A 24,229-nucleotide genomic window follows, 5' to 3' on the forward strand; every position below is an offset into this window, starting at 1 on the left:
AAACAAATAGCTACCTGCTGCCACCTATTGATATGGAAGAGTATTACACAGTTTTTCTGCCGATCTCTAGATAACACAGACACTCAACTACGGCACATTTGCGGATTATAAAAAATACTGGCTTGCACAGTTTTTACTTTTAACCCAGTTAGATGAAATTACATAATCTCCCGCAGCATGCCAGACTGTATCTCAGGGTACACTAGTGTTCCGCGGCACAATGGTTGAAAAACACTGCCGTGATGGTAATAAAAATTTATTAAAAAAATTGCTACATTAGATCGGCAAATAAAAGAAATGATTCACCAATATAGTTATGACACAGTAAATGGTTAATACTTGTAAACCGCTTTTCTACCTTTCAGGTACTCAAAGCGCTTTGACACTACTTCCACATTCACCCATTCACACACTGATGGCGGGAGCTGCCATGCAACCACGACCCATCAGGAGCAAGGGTGAAGTGTCTTGCTCAAGGACACAACGGCGGTGACGAGGTTGGTAGAAGGTGGGGATTGAACCAGGAACCCTCAGGTTGCTGGCACGACCACTCTGCTAAATGCGCCACGCCGTCCACAGTTGTTTGTTGCTGTTTTCTCAGGACTATCTACCCAGAAAAAAAAAAAAGAAAAACACACCTCCGATAAATTACATGAATAGTAAACAGGAAAAGCTGAATATTTACCTTTTTCGGCGCTATAAGATCAAAATGACCCCACACTTTGGACTGTTCTCTATAGAAGCTGTATGCCAGGGGTCACCAACCTTTTTGAAACCAAGAGCTACTTATTGGGTACTGATTAATGCGAAGGGCTACCAGTTTGATACACACTTAAATAAATTGCCAGAAATAGCCAATTTACCTTTAATAAATAAATCTATACATATATATAAAAATGGGTATATCTGTCTGTCATTCCGTTGTACATTTTTTTTCCTTTTACGGAAGGTTTTTTGTAGAGAATAAATGATGAAAAAAAACACTTAATTGAACGGTTCAAAAGCGGAGAAAACACACAAAAAATGAAAATTAAATTTTGAAACATAGTTTATCTTCAATTTCGACTCTTTAAAATTCAAAATTCAACCGAAGAGAAAAACTAGCTAATTCGAATCTTTTTGAAAAAATTATTTATGGAACATCATTAGTAATTTTTCCTGATTAAGATTAATTTTATAATTTTGATAACATGTTTTAAATAGGTTAAAATCCAATCTGCACTTTGTTAGAATATACAACAAATTGGACCAAGCTATATTTCTAACAAAAACAAATCATTATTTCTTTTAGATTTTCCGGAAATTTTTTTTTTAAAGAAATTCAAAAGACTTTGAAATAAGACTTAAATTTGTTTCTACAAATTTTCTAAATTTGCTAGAATATTTTATTTTTATTTTAATCATAATAAGTTTGAAGAAATATTTCACAAACATTCTTCGTCGAAAAAAAAGAAGACAAAATGAAGAATTAAATTAAAATGTATTTATTATTCTTTACAAAAAAAATTAAATACTTGAACATTGATTTAAATTGTCAAGAAAGAAGAGGAAGGAATTTAAAAAGTAAAAAGGTATATGTGTTTAAAAATCCTAAAATGATTTTTAAGGTTGTATTTTTCTGTAAAGTTGTCTTTCTGAAAATTATAAGAAGCAAAGTAAAAAAATAAATGAATGTATTTAAACAAGTGAAGACCAAATCTTTCAAATATGTTCACATTCTATTTGAGTTTTGTCTCTCTTAGAATTAAAAGTGTCCAGCAAAGCGAGACCAGCTTGCTAGTAAATAAATAACATAAAAAAAATAGAGGCAGCTCACTGGTAAGTGCTGCTATTTGAGCTATTTTTAAAACAGGTCAGCGGGCGACTCATCTGGTCCTTACGGGCGACCTGGTTGCCCGCGGGCACCGCGTTGGTGACCCCTGCTGTACGCTGACTAATCTAAAGTATATCTAAACTCTCAGTTTAGTAGTATTCTCCCTTGAGGGGATCTACTGCAATAAAATAGATTTATTTATTTATTTTTAATTTTTATTTTTTTTAATGCCACTGATGCTGTCCTGGCCTATGACATCCAGACGTCTGCGTCGCCCGCGGGGCGTCCTTACATCCATCCGGCAAGAACAAGCTGTTCCCGGCACTAACGCTAGCAGTCTGGTTCACACACAGTTCAAAGGACCTCTACATACATGATCTGCAAATCAACATGCCGGTGTTGTACCGAAATCTGTTACCCATCGGAATTTGTAACTCCAGGGGGCGATGTTCCCATGGCGTTTGTTTGATGGTTAAAAGGCAAGGCCAAAGAGGAGGAGAAGAAGATGACGTAAACTATCTTGAAATTCTGACAACTGACGTTTAATTCCATCATAGATTTTTAATCCAGATAATGTATGTGTGTGAGAGAGAATCAACAGCTGATACAATGGACTGATACCATAATGAAAGTAAGTCATTGATTTCAAGAATATGTGTAATTTATTAATGCTGAAATTCTGAGAACTGACGTTTCAGAATTTCAGGATAGTTTACGCTAGAGTTGCGCGGTTTGCGGTCACAACCGCGGAGTCCGGGGATAAACCGCGGGCCGGGCGGGTGACATGACGAAAAAATAGATTTTAAATAGATTCGGGCGGGTGGCGGTTGAACCAATTCGGAAATATATATTGTAATAATCCCAGGAATGTAGGCTCATAAAACTTCTTCGTTTGTCTTGTCTTTATCGCACAAGATGTAATACAACCACACAACAGCTCTCATGTCTCTAACGCTTTTCCCGGGACAACGCGAACTCTCACTTCCTGTCGATGACGTCACTTCCCTATCTCTCCGGGAAGTCCCGCCCCCCAGCCAAAGTCATTGGCTAACACCCCGTAGTCAGCCGCTACATTATACATAAATGTTATGTTGAAGAGGTTCATTTAGCCTACTGACGTGTATTTTTTAATGGTTAATTTATATAGGCTAGTAGGTAAAGTGTTGTACCTGACAACTCTTGATGTTACAATCCATATAACACGTCACAGACAACATCAGGCTAACATCACGTGACACCTCTGATGAAGGCTGCAGAAGCAAGCTAGCCCGAACTTGTCAGGTACAACACTTTCCCTTACTAGCCTATAGAAATCAACCATTTATAAATAGTTAAATGTTGTTAACCACATACGAAAAACGAGCAGCACTCTTTGAAACAGTATGTGGGCATACTTTTATTTTGAAGTGTCTCGTTTGGTCTGTCGACGGATGTAAGGAAGCTACTTCCGGGTATGGCCAAAGAAGTATTTGTTCGTCATTTGTTGGTATTTTACTTGGTAACATAATTGATGCACATGCTGTGCATGTTATTATTTTTACGTTTGTAACGTGCTTTATTTATTACAGTTTTCACAGTGAATTTGAAGGGAAAGGAAGCCTTCAAATAAATCAGTTCAAGAAAGCCCTTTTCTCCGTGCTATTTGGAGGGAGTTACACTGTCTAACCTCACTAATGTCTTGCAGCGTCTATACTAGATATATAACAATGGGCGGGTGTGGCTTTGATGAAATGTTGGTTCGGGTGGATTGCGGGTGGATGACGGGTGGATGACGACTTTAGTGATGCGGTTGCGGGTGATATAATTGCCTATCCGCGCATCTCTAGTTTACGCCATTTACGCAAGCGTTCTTCTTCTCCTCCTCTTCGGCCTTGCCTTTTAACCATCAAACAAACGCCATGGGAACATCACCCCCTGGAGTTACAAATTCCAATGGGTAACAGATTTCGGTACAACACTGGCGCTTCAGCAAAGGTCTGTCAATCTCTGAAACTTCCGCAAAGCGTTCCAAGTCGCATTTGAACGGAGATATTTTGTATCCATGTCACCGGAGCGCCTGTAAGGAGGTTTTATGTGCTATTCTATTAATAGCCTGCCTGGACCCTCCCTATGACACCAGCACACAATAGATGAGGACATTTAGGAACTCTTTGTATCTGCTCCTCCTGTGCTGTGCGGCGCGTCTCCGCCCAGCGATCCTAGACGGATTGATAAATAACGCTACTCAAGCAAAGGATTTGCCCCCCGCCATCATTCAGCATGTCTGAGCGCCGCGCAGGCTCCCGGCGCTGACACTAAGTGTTATGATAATGTAGTGCACGGCCAAAATGATGGATGTTAAACAGCGCAACCTGGCTGCACCTCGCACACATAGTGTCAAAGCCAACCTTTTTTTATTTTATATTTTTTCCTGCCCCCGCATGACGACTTTGCAGCTTCCTGGCAATGGCATTGTTTAGCTGGTAAATCAACAGTCAGTGGGCACAACATTTTTTGAACACAGAGAAACCCACAAAACTGACGAAAAACATTGATCTGCCTATGTCAGGGGTGTCAAACTCATTTTAGACCGGGGGCCGCATGGAGGAAAATCTGTGCACTGGCATTAAAACAACAACAAAAATAAAGACTACTTCGGATTGTTTTCTTTGTCTTTGGCCAAAATTAGAACAAACAAATTCTGAAAGTGTTAAAATAAAAATATAGAAAAAAATACCGTTAGGGGTAAAGTTTTGATCAGGGGTCCCCAAACTTTTTTGACTCGGGGGCCGCATTGGGTTAAAACAATTTGGCCGGGGGCCGGGCTGTATATATTAGTTGGATTATCCAGAGAATAGTGCTCGATACCGTGGTAAGGCGCGATATGTATTTGTGGGAAAAATCACAAGACTACTTCATCTCTACAGCACTGTTTCATGAGGGGTTCCCTCAATCGTCAGGAGATTTTAATGGAAGCATTCGCATACAATGGTTTATATACGGCACAGAGTGGGTAGGTACAGGCAGGTGTAGGGGCATGGTGATTTAAAAGAGAAACTGTTTATTATATATCACCCAGACCTGTCATCTCTCAACAAGCGCAGCGAAATCATATCAGCATGCCGTCACAGACGGAAACACCTCCTAGGCAACACATGAGCCAATCACCACGCCCCTACGCCTGCCTGTACCTACCCACTTTGTGCCCTGTATAAACCATTGTATGTGAATGCTGCCATTAAAATTATATATATATATATATATATATATATATATATATATATATATATATATATATATATATATATATATATATATATATGTATATATATATATATATATATATACATATATATATAACACGCACTAATTGACTGAAATAGCGCACACTTGCCACTGATGATGTCACGTTATCAATATGATTTGCCTGAGCGGCTAAGAGAGACACAACAGGTAACAACAGTATAATGGATTAGAAAGGACAGATTTGAAAAAATAAAAAATAAAAATTAAAATACATTTTTTATTTTTTTATTTTAACTTGGGACTTCCCACAGGCCAGATTTTGGACGCTGGCGGGCCGTATCCGGCCAGCAGGCCGTAGTTTGGGGACCCCTGGTTTAGATCCATGAAGGAAGGAAGAAAGTGAATGAATGTTTATAATTGAATACATTTACATATGCATATAAATGTAACTTAGATATTGGGTTTCACTATGTAAAGTGCTTTGAGTCACTAGAGAAAAGCGCAATATAATTCACTTCACTTATTATTATATTTATTTTTTGATGAATTAAGTCAAGATTATGACAACCTTCTTCAAAAACACAATATAGAATGCTACAACAGGATATTCTATACATTTATCATTTGTTTTCTAAATGATTACGAAAAAGTGGGACCCCATTTTCATGACTTGATGGGGTACCTGGGACCCCATTTGGAAAATCCCTAGCGCCAACACTGATGGAGTATTGGTGCGTGCAAATCAGCAGCAGGCGGCTGTGGCTTGCGGGCCGGTTCTAATACTAATCAAATATCATCCCGGTGGCCATAGATAATTCATGCCTTGACTTTGACACTCAGGCTTTATATAGAACATTTATAACACCGAGAGCTACAGAAATGGAAAACAAGTAGAAAACGTATAAGACAGGGGTAGGGAACCTATGGCTCTCGAGCCAGATGTGGCTCTTTCAATGTCTGCATCTGGCTCTCAGATCAATCTTAGCTGACATTGCTTAACACGATAAGTAATGAATAAGCATGCAGGTAATCACAGTGTTAAAAAAACGTTTAAAATATAAAACATTCTCATGCATTTTAGTCCATCTATCTATTTACTACCGCACCTTTTCAAGAAGTATTTTATTTATTATTGGTTAGCTTCAAAATACCAATGTTATTAAAAAGAATAAGAGACTTATTATACTCTAAAATGTTGGTCTTACTTAAAAATGCACATATTTAGTTGTATTCAGTGTTAAAAAATATTATATGGCTCTCATGGCAATATATTTCTAAATATTTGGCTTTCATGGCTCTTTCAGCCAAATAGATTCCTGACCCCTGGTATAAGAACAAGCAGAAAACGTATAGGAAAAGCTAACTAGCACACTACGAACACGTGTAGGAAAGAATGTTACAGTCAGTTGTTGGACCGGGACAAAAACAATATGAGAGAAACATGGGGCATCCTAAATAGCATTATTAAAAATGGTGCCATGAAGGATTACCATAGAGCAGGGGTGTCAGACTCATTTTAGCTCAGGGGCCACATGGAGGAAAACCTATTCCCAAGTGGGCCGGAATAGTATAGGCATGGCATGATAACTTAAAAATAAAGAAAAATTTAGGTTGTTTTCTTTGTTTTACTTTGTCCAAAAATAGAACAAGCAAATTCTGAAAACGTACAAATCAGAAATAATCCTCTGGACAAAACACTTCAAACACTTCAAAACACAATGAGCTTAGACTTCGTCTCAGTGTATCTACAAAGCCAGGATTAAACTTTAAATCACAGTCTTTCTGGGATTGAACAACAACACAACATGTAAACTCTTCTAGGTATCATCCTTAGTCATGTCCACGTATCAATCCAGAGCTAACTCAACAAACCGTAGGAAACGGAGATAAAAACTATTCAAAGGGGTTAAATTCACTTTTCTCATGTTTGACGGAGACAATTTGGGGCAACGAGGGTGCCAAATGACGATGTGCTTGAAGCAGAAGACATAAAACGGCAGGTTTTAAATTTCATGGTCGAGGAGGAGCAGCCACAGTCACCTTTTACTGCGTACCTCCTGCATGGCCCGTTTGCTTGTCTAACAGAATTGCTATTGTGACATCCAGTGGACACATTTAGAACAGCAGTTTATTTCCTTCGAAAAAATAATAACAGCTCATTTTTATATCCAATCTAATCCAATCCACTTTATTTATATAGCACATTTAAACAATAATAACGTTTCCAAAGTGCTGCACAGCCATGTTAAAAACAATATTAAAAAAACAATATTGTGCTCCACCAATGACTGAATAAAAACAAAAAAATAAATAAATATAAAACCAATATAAAAAAAAACAATATAAAAACAAATATGGTTAAAAACTATTTTAAAGGGTAAAATCAATTAAAACAGTAAAATAGAAATCAAAGTGTATAAAAAACACAGAGGACCACACAACTCACGTAGTGTTAAAAGCCAAAGAATAAAAGTGGGTCTTAAGACGAGACTTAAAACACTCCACTGTGGAAGCAGTTTGAACATGGAGGGGCAGAGTGTTCCAGAGCTTAGGGCTGACCACAGAGAAGGCCCTGTCTCCCCTGGTCTTAAGTCTGGTCTTGGGCACCACGAGCTGGAACTGGTTCTCGGACCTCAGAGCGCGCGCAGGAGTGTAAATTTGGATGAGATACTTGGCGAACTCATCACGCGGGCCGGATAAAACCAGCTCGCAGGCCGGATCAGGCCCGCGAGCTGTATGTTTGACACCCCTGCCATAGAGGAGATACACCAAGTTCTACAGGATATTTCCAAATGTGAAGTACCCCTTTAAAAATCCTAGCGCCAACACTGGGAATGATTCCGTTTTTCCAGGTACAATCGGTTCTGGTTCACTTTTAGGTACCAACACCTTCTCAACATCCGTCTCGATGCAACTCTACTGACAAATAAAATAGATCCTGAAGGAGCAAAGAGATACTCTGCTTACCAGATCCGGCCCGCGGGGCTTGACTTTGACACCTCTGGCCTATGCCCTTTTACACAGAACCCAGAATTCAGCCATCAAATAAGTTGTGGTAGTGTGTCGTACAAAAGACAACGGGGAAGGAGTAGTGTCAAATAGATGTATTAAGTCATAAAAGAGTCAGTAAATCCAGCATTGTTTTATCCGCTTGTGCCTTTTATACAGAACTCAACAATGCGGGATATTGCTTCGACAGTGTGTGCTTTTACAGCAACAGATGGATAAGAGGACAAAGGCTGTCAAAATAAATAAGAATGAGATTAATCACAAAATATGATTGCATTAATCTTGTATATAAACAAGGAGCGGTCAAAATTAAGGGGTTAACTCATGTGGTTAATCACAAAAAATGATCGCATTAATCATGAACACACTAAGAATAATCATGCGTTTTATTTTGACCGTAAGAGTTATTTTACCCTAACCAAATCAATGCATACGTCAGTAGGAAAATGAGTCAGGAGACTTTGACTAAAAGGACTTAAGATACAACTGTTACATTTTTTTTTTTGCAAATAGATGTCATGCATTTATGTAAGCTGTTTAAAAACGTCCCTGTGTGACATTCTTACAGTAAAGTTGCATTGTGTAAAAATATTTGGCCCTTTTCTTAAGCAAAGCTAAACATTTAAAAGTGCTTAATCACCTGTGTTTGATAATGATTAATCCAAATTTAAAACATTTGATTGATCCGAATAAGAAAAGCATTTGACAGCTCTAATATATACAGATTAATCATGCAAAAATTAGTGTAAAAATATTTGGCCCTTTTCTTAAACAACGCTTAAATTTAAAAGTGCTTAATCACCTGTGTTGGATAATGATTAATCGAAATTTAAAACATTTGAATAAGAAAAGCATTCGACAGCTCTAATATATACGGATTAATCATGCAAAAATTAAGATTTTAATTGAAGTATATTTATATAGCGCTTTTCTCTAGTGAATCAGATCGCTTTTACTTAATGAAACCCAATATCTAAGTTACATTTAAACCAGTGTAGGTGGCACTGGGAGCATGTGGGCAAATTGTCTTGCCCAAGGACACAACGGCAGTGACCAGGATGGTGGAAGCGGGGCTCAAACCTAAAATCCTCAACCAAGCTATACCGCCCTAGATTTTAAAAAATTTGCAATATTATTGCGGAATTGTTCAAAATGTGCACTCCATACTATAATGGTACCAAGTTATGTGCAAATTTAATGGAATGCATTTGAGTAAAACATAAAAATATAAATACAAATTAAATTAAAATAAAATGAATTAAAATATTACTGTGATTAATCAAAATTTGAAAGTGTGATTTATCTGGTTAAAAAAATACATGGAGTTGATTGGCAACACTAAATTGGCCCTAGTGTGTGAATGTGAGTGTGAATGTTGTCTGTCTATCTGTGTTGGCCCTGGGATGAGATGACGACTTGTCCAAGGGTGTACACCGCGTTCCACCCGATTGTAGCTGAGATAGGCAGGAGCACGACCCCCCCCCCCCCCCCTCCCGCGACCCCAAAGGGAATAAGCGGTAGAAAATGGATGGATGGATTGGTTTGACAGCACTACTTTCAACAGACTGGAGAGACAGCTGATGGTGACCTTCTACCGCTAGGCTGTCGAGAGCCTGCTGACGTACTGCATAACAGTGTGGTACGCCAGCTGCACTGAAGCAGACAAACAGGCAATTCAGAGGGTCATAAAGTCTGCACAAAAAATCATCGGCTGTCCCCTGCACTCCCTGAAGGATATACACAACTCTCGTTGCCTCAACAGAGCAAAAAACATTACCAAGGACAGCACACACCCTGGCTTTCACCTGTTCGACTTGCTACCATCGGGCAGGCGCTACAGGTGCATCAGAGCCAGAACAAACAGGCTCAGAGACAGCTTCTTTCCCAAAGCTGTCACCATGTTGAACTCTAACTTATAATAATAATATTTCACCCCTATACAATATCGTGCCCTAATACCCTACTGTGCAATACTACCCTTCGAGTGCAATACGTCCGACACTGATTGTTATTTATTACTTCGGTACTCTTGTCTCTTTCTGTATATTGTACAGTATTTTGTATTTCTATAGTATTTTATATATTGTACGGGATTGCTTATTATTTTTTATTGGATATTAGTCTGTTTATTTCAATTGTTAGTTTGTTCCTTTATTACCTTCTGTCTTTATTTCACTCCATATTTGTTCCCACTACTGCACCTTAAGTTGGAGCCTTTAATCTTGTTATATGCAAATATAATGACAATCAAGTCCATTTTATTCTAACATTGTGACAGACGTGAATGTCACGTTGAAAAAAACCCCCCAGACAATTCATAATAAGTAGTAGATCCGCCTTTTGCACAGAATTGTAAACACCGTGTGCTGCCATCAGATGTCCTGCATAAAATACAAGTAAATAAAAACATAAGTAATATAGCGCAAATGTTTATTCATGTCAGCAATGTGAAAATAATAAATGATGTACACCCATTGCATGCAATGTAAAATATGTATTGCTTGTATTTATTATAACTTTAATGATCATGCATGGCTTACGGCAATGGTTCTCAACCTTTTTTCAGTGATGTACCCCCTGTGAACATTTTTTTAAATTCATGTACCCCCTAATCAGAGCAAAGCATTTTTGGTTGAAAAAAAGAGATAAAGGAGTAAAATAAGTAAAGTGTGAAGCGAATTATATTTATATAGCGCTTTTTCTCTGGTGACTCAAAGCACTTTACATTGTGAAACCCAATATCTAAGTTACATTTAAACCAGTGTGGGTGGCACTGGGAGCAGGTGGGTAAAGTTTCTTGCCCAAGGACACAACGGCAGTGACTAGGATGGCGGAAGCGGGGATCGAACCTGGAACTCTCTAGTTGCTGGCACGACCACTTTACCAACGAAGCTATTCTGCCCTAAAATACAGCAGTATGTCATCAGTTTCTGATTTATTAATTTGTATAACGATGCAAAAAATTGCTCATTTGTAGTGGTCTTTCTTGAACTATTTGGAAAAAAAGATCAAAAAATAACTAAAAACGTGTGAAAAATAAACAAGTGATTCAATTATAAATAAAGATTTCTACACATAGAAGTAATCATCAACTTAAAGTGCTCTCTTTGGGGATTGTAATAGAGATCCATCTGGATTCATGATCTTAATTCTAAACATTTCACAAAAAAATAAATCTTTAACATCAATATTTATGGAACATGTCCACAAAAAAATCTAGCTGTCAACACTGAATATTGCATTGTTGTATTTCTTTTCACAGTTTATGAACTTACATTCATATTTTTTTGAAGTATTATTCAATAAATATATTTTTTGAATTGTTGCTATTTTTTAGAATATTTTCGAAAAATCTCACGTACCCCTTGGCATACCTTTAAGTACCCCCAGGGGTACGCGTACCCCCATTTGAGAACCACTGGCTTACGGTATTTAAAAACTCAAATCCAGCAGGAAAAAAAACATTGATACAACGTGGATTACACATACGTGTCCTTTAAAACTGACTTCTAAACAAAAATAGTTGTATTTTTACTTTCCGACAAGGTTGATTTCCAATGTTGGATCCATGTCATTGGTTAGGAAATTGACACATTTCGAGGTTTAAATCAACGTCACAACCTGGCATTGATTGAGTAAACGTTGTCAAAAATCATGTTGTTGTGGGATATCGGTTAGGAAATGACCAAATTTCAATGGTCATTCAAATCAACGTCAGAACCCATCATTGATTAAATGTTGTTTCAACGTTATGTTTGAGTTTCTCGCTGTCAGGACCTAATTCTAGCAAGTTCCCAACGTTGTTTTAATGTTGTGTGCCTGCTGGGTGAGCCATAATCATCAAAATTCAATCAAAAGAAGGCTTGAAATATTTTGAGTTGCATGTTATGAGCCTATGTCATACATTAGTTTCACCTTGTCAATCTAATTGCTGGAATAAACGAGCCCTAGCACGATATTCACTTTTTTTTTCGAGTTTCAGTTGTAGTTGTGGGAAAACACAACGGTGGGTCTTGGAATACCCTTGAAATTGGCCTCTCCTGTCCATGGGAGACCCAGAATGGTGGAAAACAGCCTGGTCGACATAGTCACTCTGGTTCCATGTTGGTGCTTTTTAAACAGAACAGTGCCACAGGGGGTGAAGAGGTGGAAAAATGCCTACTTTTACACAGCACAATTTAAAAGAGGGCTTCACTAGTCAACCATTTTGAAAAAATTGCGATTTTTCTACATTTCTGTACAACTGGGAGGAGTTTTGAGTGACATCTGTAACTAAGTGATGAGGAGTGAGCGTATGGCACACTCACTACCTGTACTGACACTACATCGGACCTGCAAATTGAAGTAATAGTCAGCAAATGTATTTGTTTGGGAATGTTTTTTTTTTTTTTCTTTTAACACAAAGCTGCACAAAAAAATAAAAAATAAATGTACAAACATTTGCCTTAATTGGCACGATGAGATCAAAGTTATCCCACAATTTAAATTGTTTACCTTTTTATGAATTCCATTCAGATCCATGGAGAAGAAGGAAACCAATGTCTAATACGATATGACGCTCTTCTGATTTAATTTGATGTGTGCTGTCACTTGAGAGCCGAAAGAACACACACTTCATGGTCAGTTGACAAAGCATGACAGGTATTTTATTTTTATTTTTTTTCTTAAAATGACACACACACAACGAGGCATTGATGGCCACAGGATCACTCCCGGTGTTTCATAAGCCTTCAACGTTTCGGCAAGTTTAACACATCACTACCTGAAACTATTAATTTTTAATAGGATGTCAAACATCAAGAGGATTTTTGCCTTGATCTGACAACGGTATAAAAGTTTGAAACTGGTTCAAAATTTGACACGATGGGGTGAAAAAACATCCTGACTTGTCCACCTGTCAAATGCCGTGCACATCAAAAGTTTTAGACATTATTTGACAGTAGGGAAGGGATTCACATGGTCACATTCTTTGCTGGATCTCATGTGAGAGGAAGGTGTGGGGGGTTTAATCATTTAGCAATGCATTCTGCTGAAAATGATGGAAAACGCCACTCTAAAACTGACACTGTGGTCAAAGCTGGAATTGCCACAAAATAATTGTTTTTGATATGTTCAACACTCTACTGCAGTTTAGCGGCTAAAGCGTATAATGCACTCCCCAGTTGGTCACGTTTCCTGTGTCAGGTAAATGCATTCTGCTGAAAATTATGGATAGTGCCACCCTACAACTGACACTGTGGTCAAAGCTGGAATAGCCGCAAAATACTTTTTTAATATATTCAACACTCTACTGCAGTCTGGCGGCTAAAGTGTATACTGCACTCCCCAATTGGTCACGTTTCTTGTGTCAGGTAAATGCATTCTGCAGGAAATGATGGAAAACCCCGCTCTACAACTGACACTGTGGTCAAAGCTGGAATTGCCGCAAAACACTTTTTTAATATACTCAACACTCTACTGCAGTCTGGCGGCTAAAGTGTATAATGCACTCCCCAATTGGTCACGTTTCTTGTGTAAGGTAAATGCATTCTGTGGGAAATGATGGAAAACCCCGCTCTACAACTGACATTTTGGTCAAAGCTGGAATTGCCACAAAATACTTTTTTTTATATATATTTATATTCAACAATCTACTGCAGTCTGGCGTCTATAGTGGATACTGCTTTCCCCAATAAGTCACGTGTCTTGTTTCAGGTAAATGCATTCTGCTGAAAATGATGGAAAACCCCGCTCTACAACTGACACTGTGGTCAAAGCTGGAATTGCCACAAAATACTTGTTTATTACGTTCAACAATCTACTGCAGTCTAACGGCTAAAGCGTATCGTGCACTCCCCAGTTGGTCAGGTTTCCTGCGTCAGGTAAATGCATTCTGCTGAAAATGATGGAAAATGTCACTGTACAACTAACATTTTAGTCAAAGGTGAAATTGCCACAAAATACTTTTAAAAAAAATATTCTACACTCTACTGCAGTCTGGCATCTAAAGTGTATAGTGCACTCCCTAGTTGGTCACGTTTCCTGTGTCAGGTAAATGCATTCTGCTGAAAATGATCAAAAATGCCGCTTTACAACTGACATTGTGGTCAAAGCTGGAATTGCGACAAAATACGTATGTATGTATGTATATATATATATATATATATATAAATATATATATATATATATATATATATATATACATGTATATATATATATATATATATATACATATATATATATATATATATATATATATATATATATATATATATATATATATATATATACATACACATATATATATATATATATATATATATATATATATATTCAACTCTTTACTGCAGTCTGGCGGCTACAGTGGATACAGCACTCCCCAATTGGTCACGTTTTTTCTGTCAGGTAAATGCATTCTGCTGAAAGCTGAAAATGATGGAAACCACCACTCGACAACTGACACTGTGTTCAAAACTGGAATTGCCACAAAATACATTTTATTTTTTATTTGTTATTATTATTATTATTTTTTTAATATTCAACACTCTACTCCAGTCTGGCGGCTAAAGTGTACAGCGCACTCCCCAGTTGGTCACGTTTCCTGTGTCAGGTAAATGTATTCTGCTGAAAATGATGGAAAACGCCACTCTACAACTGACACTGTGGTCAAAGCTTGACTTGCCACAAAATACTTTTTTAATATGTTCAACATTCTACTGCAGTCTGGCGGCTAAAGTGTATAGTGCACTCCCCAGTTGGTCACGTTTCCTGTGTCAGGTAAACAGTGATGAACAGGGCTATAATGTGTAACAATGTGGGGAACTCTGATTGCACACCACTGCCTTTACTGAGGTAATTGGGCCCAGCTCCATACTGGACAGGTGGATCAAGGGGACATATTCGATCCAATGTCAAGTCCTGTTACGTCAATTTAGCGCTAATTTAGGTCTGACATGGAGCAGGTTTGGAGCCAGAGTCCTCATACATCAACAAGCACGTTGTTGACAGGGGTTAGGGGGAAAAACCTCAAGACACCCCCCACCTCATCAGTCTTCTCCATTGTCCACAGGTGGTCTCTCTTATACCCCGACAACAGGTTGTGTCCGCCCCTGAGCGGGCGCCCCACCCTTGGAGGCCGCCGATTCACTTCACCTGCTTTGGTTTTCATTAATGACACTCATCCCCATCCCCCTGCAGCCATCACATGACACTGCTTTACAGGAGCAAAAAAAAAGAAACTCATCCCTGTAATGCATTGGTCAAATCTTATTAAAACCTGCACGCAAAGTGACTTTCAACGTCAAATATGCATCAGAGCCTGTGCAATCCTGGGACAGGATTATCCTTCTTGCTTCCGAGACGGACCGCCTCTTTCTGTGTTGACATTCAGAGGATGGCCGAGAGGACAGGCGTAAATAACGGCAACACGGTGGGGGTGAATTTTGTTTTTAATCGATCACGGCGGCTGCTGGTTGGCCGCAGGAACAGGTGGGGATGTGTGGAGTGGTCTAGGGCGGACTTTTCAAGGCTGCCTCGGTTGAGCTGATCGCCAGCGAGCGCTCCACTCGCCGCGATCAATAAGATCATGAACTGTAGCCGCTGACTTACATATCATACATAATTTGACCGGCTGCCATAACTGAGGGGAAGGCTTGGGAAATTTAATGCTGCTGTGCAAGGAACCATATTTGTTACATGTGACAGTGACACACATCCATCCATCCATCCATTTTCTACCACTTATTCCCTTATTGGGGTCGCTGGGGGCGCTGGCGCCTATCTCAGCTACAATCGGGCGGAAGGCGGCGTACACCCTGGACATCGCAGGGCCAACACAGATAGACAGACAACATTCACACTCACGTTCACACACTAGTGCCAAACATTCGAAATGTAATAAAGAATAGTGGTATCACTGAAAGTCCGCAAATTATTAATAATAATTATATATGTATTTACTGAGGTGCCTTTTAACAGTTAAACATTTAAACATAGATGAAGAGGAACAATTGAAAAAAAAAATGTTTTTCATAGTTTGTTGATTAAAAAAGCTGAAAACAGAGCTTAAAAGTCAGTAATATTTATAGAAGTTTTTTTGTGGTTAAAATGTGTGCATTTGTGGCCATTTTAAGGGCTGAAAATATTGTAAAAGTGCTCAGTCGGATTGAATGTAAATAGGAAATACTTATGGTCGAGGTGTCTCAGTGTATCCTGTTGGGTAGGGTTTTTTTTCTTGTCCTGATGTGGGATCTGAGCCGAGGACGTCGTCGTGGCTTGTGCAGCCCTTTGAGACACTTGTGAATAAGGGCTATATGAATCAACTTGGATTGAGTGATTTATTGATGGTGAAATAATAACGAGGTCATGTGATTTTTTTCAGCCAAGCGTCCCAAAAAAATTTGATATAAATGGAAACGTTTTTAAATATAATAAAAATGATGACCATTCTTCTCACTCAAAAATGATAGAGGCCATTATTTACATAAAAACTTAACAGAGTACAATAAAGTGAATCACATGGTTACACTTCGACATGTCCGAAAGGGAATAGGAAGAAGCCGAGCTGAGTCAACCCGAGGAGTTAATTTATAATGTTCCAACATGACAAGGTTATTTCCATTGCGTAATGATAAAATTGATATTACAAATGAATACTTATGGTTATATAAGGTCATGTAATTTATTTCAGCCAGGAATCTGACTAACATTGAGTATTATTAATAGAAACGTTTTTAATTATAATAAAAACATTATGAACATTCCTCTCACTCATCAATGGCAGAGGTGATTATTTACATAAACAGATTACAATAAAGTGCATTTCACGTTTGCACTTCCACATGTCCGAAAAGGAGTAGAAAGAAGCAAAGCTGAGTTATTTTATGTAAACGTTCCAACATTACGGGGTTATTTCCAGTGGAAATAGATAATATTGATATTACAAATGAAGTGACGACACAAAATGCTCTGATGATGGTGACTATAATTCCCATGTGTTCTTGTGTACCGCGTGCGTCCCAAATGTATGGGTTGGGGGGTAGTAGAGGGAACGCGTGCAGAAAGCAATTAAAGTTCCGCCTAATGGACTTTGCACTTAATGGCTCTTTGTGCGTTGAACAAAACAAAGTCTCTCATCCTCGCTCTTTGCTTATAACTATCATTAAGAAGTGATCGATCTCTTCTAATCAGCAGCCTGTCGCCGTAATTGCAAGGTGATTACTGATGTCTTATGGTCGGGAGGGCGGGAGTGGCGGGGCAATGGGGACTAAGGAGAATGCACTATATATTGGAAAACCTCCTTTATTATTATCGTTATTATTGTAATCATCCTGAATACGTTCCTGCTTCCTGGCAACAATGCCATGCAGCTGCCATAATAATACACTCGAGGGTGCGTTTGCGCCGCTTTGGTTCGGCCAAGTGTGCTCTTTAAAAGTCTATTTTGGAATCTTTTGTCTGCGATGAGGTTACAACTTGTCCAGGAGTTATGCCGCCTTCCGCCCGATTGTAGCTGAGATAGGCACCAGCAGCCCCCCGCAACCCCAAAGGGAATAAGCCGTAAAAAATAGATGGATGAAATCTTTTTTTTTTGTGAAATGTAGGCTGGTAGAGTATAAAAAGTACCGACGTACCCAACCAAAGGGGGTTAGTTTATATTTCAATATTCCAGATGAGTTGCGTCATATGAATGAATAAATAAATAAATGGGTTGTACTTGTATAGCGCTTTTCTACTTTCAAGGTACTCAAAGCGCTTTGACACTACTTCCACATTCACCCATTCACACACACATTCACACACTGATGGAGGGAGCTGCCATGCAAGGCGCTAACCAGCACCCATCAGGAGTAAGGGTGAAGTGTCTTGCTCAGGACACAACAGATGTGACAAGGTTGGTACTAGGTGGGGATTGAACCAGGGACCCTCGGGTTGCGTATGGCCACTCTCCCACTGCCCCACGCCGTCCCTGAATAATTATTTGGTCCTATTGCAAAAACATCTGCAAACCGCACTGAAGTGCGCACCAGATTTATATTTATTATTATTATGTTTTCTTAAATATTTTATGTTCAATTCAAAAGTGGGAAAACAGCCTAAATGGTGAAAAGTGGAAAAAAAAAAAAAAAAAACTTCGATTTTTGGATAGTGTGTGTGTTTATAGAAAATTGTTGTGAAGCTGCAGCAGTGTCCCGCCCCCCTTCCACGCTCGTGATTGTCAGTGTAAACACACACACACACACACACACACACACACACACAAAGGCGTGTAGTAGCTGTCTTCACGTGGATGCGCTCATGCAATTAACAGGCGCGGAACACGTCCACGTGTTCAAATAGTTCGGTCCGCCCCCCCTTTTTGTCCCCTCCACAAAAAAAAAAACACACACACACACAAAAATAGGTCACTGTTTCATGTTCTCACTGCCTCTTTTGCACACTTCAAAAAGAAGAAAAAGAGGTAAATAAACCAACCTTTATGCATCCCGGTAAACCTGTCTTTCAGTACCGTGAGTTCGTATATCTTGCCAAATTCCTCAAAGAGTGGTTTCAGGTCCTTCTCCTCCAGGTTGCGGGGGATCTGGCCGATGAAAAGCTTGATGGCGTCGTGGTCCTTCATGGGGATGGTGTTCTGGCCGAGGCTGAGCCCGTTCATCCTGCCGCCGCTGTCCGTGGTGCTGAATCCATTCTCCTGCTGCACTCCGTTTGCACTGACTGTGGCCATCTTTCCTCAATGGGCCGCCGGCGGGGCTAGTCTCTCTCTCTCTCTCTCTCTCTCTCTCTCTCTCTCTCTCTCTCTCTCTCTCTCTCTCTCTCTCTCTCTCCTCTCTCTCTCCCAGTCGCCCCCTCCCCTATCCCTCTCCCTCGCCCTCCCTCCCTCTACTCTTCTCTCCTCCCTCTGTCGTCGTGACGTCAGTTTTACAAACAGACCCCGGCCACCCATTGTCTCATTTGCATATGAGAGGCGCCCACCGCCAGCCAATGGGGCAGCGGGGAGTGGGGGCTGCTAGAGAGGATGGAGTCTGTGTACAAGGGGGCGTGGCCTTGGGCACAGGAACGGAGGAGCTAAGCAAACAGTGTAACCTGCCACGTGATGAGGGAACTGGAAAAAGTTCTATGTTGACAATATTTGAAATTAATTGATCGTTAGATTACTTACATGGTTTAAAAAGGCAATTCGACAGAGCCTTTGCCAGGTCACGACACACCCGACTCATCCTGTGAATAAAAATTTCTCCCTATCGGCTTTATGGATACGACAACTGCAGAAGTCAGACTGATGTGGATGTGTGTTTTATTTGATTGATTGTCACTTTTATTAGTAAATTGCACAGTACAGTACATATTCCGTACAATTGACCACTAAATGGTAACACCTGAATAAGTTTTTCAACTTGTTTAAGTCGGGGTCCACGTTAATCAATTCATGGTACAAATATATACTATCAACATAATACAGTCATCACACAAGTTAATCATCATAGTATGTACATTGAATTATTTACATTATTTACAATCCGGGGGGTGGGATGAGGAGCTTTGGTTGATATCAGTACTTCAGTCATCAACAATTGCATCAACAGAGAAATGTGGACATTGAAACAGTGTAGGTCTGACTTAGTAGGATATGTACAGCCAGCACAGAACATAGTGAGTTCAGATAGCATAAGAACAAGTATATACTGTGCATTAGAATTACATTTGATTATTTACATTAGGTTGTTTATAATCCGGGGGGATGGGATGTGAATGGAGGAAGGTATTAGTAAAGTGTTGAAGTTGCCTGGAGGTGTTGTTTTAGAGCGGGTTTGAAGGAATATAGAGATGCACTTACTTTTATACCTGTTGGGAGTGCATTCCACATTGATTTGGCATAGAAAGAGAATGAGTTAAGACCTTTGTTGGATCGGAATCTGGGTTTAACGTGGTTTGTGGAGCTCCCCCTGGTGTGTAATTTGTTGTGAGTTCATGCACTGTGTTGTTTTTGTTCTTTGAACAAGGTAATGTTGATGCACAGTTCATTTTATGCACCAGTAAAAAAAAACAAAAATTTGTCTTGAATTTCAACAACAACAAAAAAACATTTTATTTTTCACTGAAGAAGGGTTCGGTGAACGCGCATATGAAACTGGCAAGGTTCGGTATCTCAAACAATGTTAAGAACCACTACTCTAGAAGTTTTTAATCATTTTGTTATACTTTACATATGTATACATATACACATACATATAAAGTACATATACAGTGGGGCAAAAAAATATTTAGTCAGCCACTGATTGTGCAAGTTCTCCCCTTTTAAAATTATGACAGAGGTCTGTAATTGTCATCATAGGTACACTTCAACTGTGAGAGACAGAATGTAAAAAAAAAAATCCAGGAATTCACATTGTAGGAATTTTAAAGAATTTATTTGTAAATTATGGTGGAAAATAAATATTTGGTCAACCATTCAAAGCACTCACTGATGAAAGGAGGTTTTGGCTCAAAATCTCACGATACATTATCCTTATCCGTAACACGGATCAATCGTCCTGTCCCCTTAGCAGAAAAACAGCCCCAAAGCATGATGTTTCCACCCCCATGCTTCACAGTAGGGATGGTGTTCTTGGGATGCAACTCAGTATTCTTCTTCCTCCAAACACGACGAGTTGTACATATACAATGTATATATATATATATACACACACACACACACACACACATATATATATATATATATATATATATATATATATATATACAGTGTGTATATACAAACCCTGTTTCCATATGAGTTGGGAAATTGCGTTAGATGTAAATATAAACGGAATACAATGATTTGCAAATCATTTTCAACCCATATTCAGTTAAATATGCTACAAATACAACATATTTGATGTTCAAACCGATAAACATTTTTTTTTTTTTTTTTTTAGCAAATAATCATTAACTTTAGAATTTGATGCCAGCAACAAGTGAAAGAAGTTGGGAAAGGTGGCAATAAATATTGATAACGTTGAGGAATGCTCATCAAACACTTATTTGGAACATCCCACAGGTGTGCAGGCTACTTGGGAACAGGTGGGTGCCATGATTGGGTATAAAAACAGCTTCCCAAAAAATGCTCGGTCTTTCACAAGAAAGGATGGGACAAGGTACACCCATTTGTCCACAACTGCGTGAGCAAATAGTCAAACAGTTTAAGAACAAAGTTTCTCAAAGTGCAATTGCAAGACATTTAGGGATTTCAACACCTACGGTCCTTAATAAAATCAAAAGGTTCAGAGAATCTGGAGAAATCACTCCACATAAGCGGCATGGCCGGAAACCAACATTGAATGACCGTGACCTTTGATACCTCAGACGGCACTGTATCAAAAACCGACATCAATCTCTAAAGGATATCACCACATGGGCTCAGGAACACTTCAGAAAACCACTGTAACTAAATATAGTTTGTCACTACATTTGTAAGTGCAAATTAAAGCTCTACTATGCAAAGCGAAAGCCATTTATCAACAACATCCAGAAACGCCACCGGCTTCTATGGGCCCGAGATCATCTAAGATGGACTGATGCAAAGTGGAAAAGTGTTCTGTGGTCTGACGAGTCCACATTTCACATTTTTTTGGTAGATATTCAACATCGTGTCATCCGGACCAAAGGGGAAGGGAACCATCCAGACTGTTACAGACACATAGTTCAAAAGCCAGCATCTGTGATGGTATGGGGGTGCATTAATGCCCAAGGCATGGGTAACTTACACATCTGTGAAGGCACCATTAATGCTGAAAGGTACATACAGGTTTTGGAACAACATATGCTAATATCTAAGCGCAGTCTTTTTCATGGACGCCCCTGCTTGTTTCAGCAAGACAACGCCAAGCCACATTCAGCACTTGTTACAACAGCGTAGCTTCGTAAAAAAACAGTGCGGGTTCTTTTCTGGCTCACCTGCAGTCCAGCACTGTCCCCCAACGAAAATGTGTGGCGCATTATGAAGCGTAAAATACGACAGCAGAGACCCGGGATTGTTGAACGACTGAAGCTCTACATAAAACAAGAATGGGAAAGAAATCCACTTTCAAAACTTCAACAATTAGTTTCCTCAGTTCCCAAATGTTTATTGAGTGTTGTTAAAAGAAAAGATGATGTAACACGGTAGTGAACATGCCCTTTCCCAACTACTTGTGTGTGTGTGTGTGTGTGTGTGTGTGTGTGTGTGTGTGTGTGTGTGTGTGTAAAAATCATGATTAATCACATCTCAAAAGTGTTTTTTTAAATGAAAATAGACTACTTGTTTGGATAATTTTGATTAACTTTAGAGAAGTCTCTAATATATGTATATGCTATTTAGCCACTCATGCATTTTCACATACGCTTAAGCATTTTTTATTTTATTGTTTTTTTAATTTGTTTCGTTAACTATAAAAGTCTTTTTTTTTTTTTTTTTTTTACATCCTGATTTTTGGGGTTGATTTTTCCCTAACCCGGGGTTTCCAAATTGCAGCCCATGGGCCATTTTTGGTCTGCAGCTTTTTTATCCTTTTTTTTTTTGTTGTTGTTGTTGTGTGGTACATTAGATAGAACCATCACAACTACTTGCTTTATCTGCTCTAACACAAAATCTCAGAGAACAGAGTTTTTGTTTTTCAAAAGTACTGAATGACTTAATTGGTTGTATTGTTTTCTTAAATGTTCTTAAAACCCAGCAATCTTTAAATGTCCATTGTGCTGCCCTCAGTAAAAACAAGTTTGAATGCCCTAACCTTAACACCAAACGATAGTAATACAATATATTGTTCATATGTACATATTTTTGAATAGATGGACTAATTAACTATATTTGTTTATTCATGTATTTATTATTGTTCATTCATCTTATATATGTGATGGATTGTTTGTGACTAAGTTCATACATTTATGTTTTGTAGTAAACACGGATCGATTGTCAACTGCGTAATGAGTCCCATCAGAGGACACAAAAGCGGAAATAAAAAGAGTCAAAGGTCATGTTTGGCCACCCAATTGTTGCTCTAAACACCAGCAGAAGGAGACAGACCGACAGACGCGTTTGACCTCTTCAGAAGTCCGAGTGCCAGGTCAGCTCATAAATACCGTCCCCTGGGGGTTTCAGATAAAGTGGTGAAAGAGCATCAGATTTGGGGATAGTGCTCGGGGACACAAGCAACAGATAATCTGACGTTAACACGAATCCCCCCTGCAGAGAGGTCATCACTTTTTTACAACCAAAATACAAAAAAAAACACTTGTGGTTCTACTTAATCTTCAACCAGCACATTTAGCTTGTGTGTTAGTTAATGTCACTCAAGTGTGTTCTTCAGTGCTTGTGTTTTGGCAAGGATAATTGGTGTTTGAAGGGGGAATTGAACAGGTTTTTTGGCTATTGTGATGCCAGGTAGGGCGTATTGACCATGTGATGGCAGACATACAAAGACAAGCTCCAAGCCCGTTGATTTAAAGTATGACTCGATTTGGTTTGTGGATGATAGATTTTTGACCCGGTTACTATCCCTCAGATCACACGCTGTGTGTAGGGCCCCGTGATCCGTTGGGAAGAAAGGGTGCTTTGCCTGAATATGTTTGTATAAAATGTAAATTAATGAATGACATTGTGCTTCATATTCAATTTTACCACAAATGGAATACTAGCCTCTTCCTCCTCTGTCACTGTTAAGTATACAATGGCACATTTCCCTGGACATTAAAAGAGTACCCTCTGCCATGTTGTGTTAGTGCTGGGATCATAAGCAGAAGCACAGGGTTCAGGTGTCAGAAAATACATTAAAGGCCTACTGAAACCCACTACTACCGACCACGCAGTCTTATAGTTTATATATCAATGATGAAATGTTAACATTGCAACACATGCCAATACGACCGGTTTAGTTTACTGAATTGCAATTTAAAATTTCCCGCGGAGTTTATTGTTGAAAACGTCGTGGAATGATGACGAATGCGTGTGATGTCACGGACTGTCAGAAATAGTAGCGCAGCACTATTTGCGGCTAAAAGTCGTCTCTTTTCATCGCGCAAATAAACAGTATTCTGGACATCTGTGTTGCAGAATCTTTTGCAATTTGTTCAATTAATAATGGAGAAGTCAAAGTAGAAAGATGGAGTTAGGGAAACTTAAGCCTTTAGCCACTCAAACACACGGTGATTCCTTGTTTAAAATTCCCTGAGGTGAAGCTTTACTTTGGG

General features: G+C 39.0%; 1 protein-coding gene across 6 annotated transcripts in view; it reads right to left on the minus strand.

The window, feature by feature from the left end:
* Positions 1 to 18,785, minus strand: part of celf6 (CUGBP Elav-like family member 6) — a 481,286-nt gene extending 462,501 nt beyond the window's left edge. For all 6 annotated transcript variants that reach the window (XM_061877287.1, XM_061877285.1, XM_061877284.1 and 3 more), the window contains exon 1: positions 18,500 to 18,785. In XM_061877287.1, the coding sequence (XP_061733271.1) occupies positions 18,500 to 18,749 (250 nt within the window). In that variant the 5' untranslated portion in view covers positions 18,750 to 18,785. The remainder of the gene's footprint in view (positions 1 to 18,499) is intronic.
* Between the last annotated feature and the right edge of the window lie 5,444 nt (positions 18,786 to 24,229).

The sequence above is a fragment of the Nerophis ophidion genome, linkage group LG02, assembly GCF_033978795.1.
Source record: "Nerophis ophidion isolate RoL-2023_Sa linkage group LG02, RoL_Noph_v1.0, whole genome shotgun sequence".
Lineage (NCBI taxonomy): Eukaryota > Metazoa > Chordata > Actinopteri > Syngnathiformes > Syngnathidae > Nerophis > Nerophis ophidion.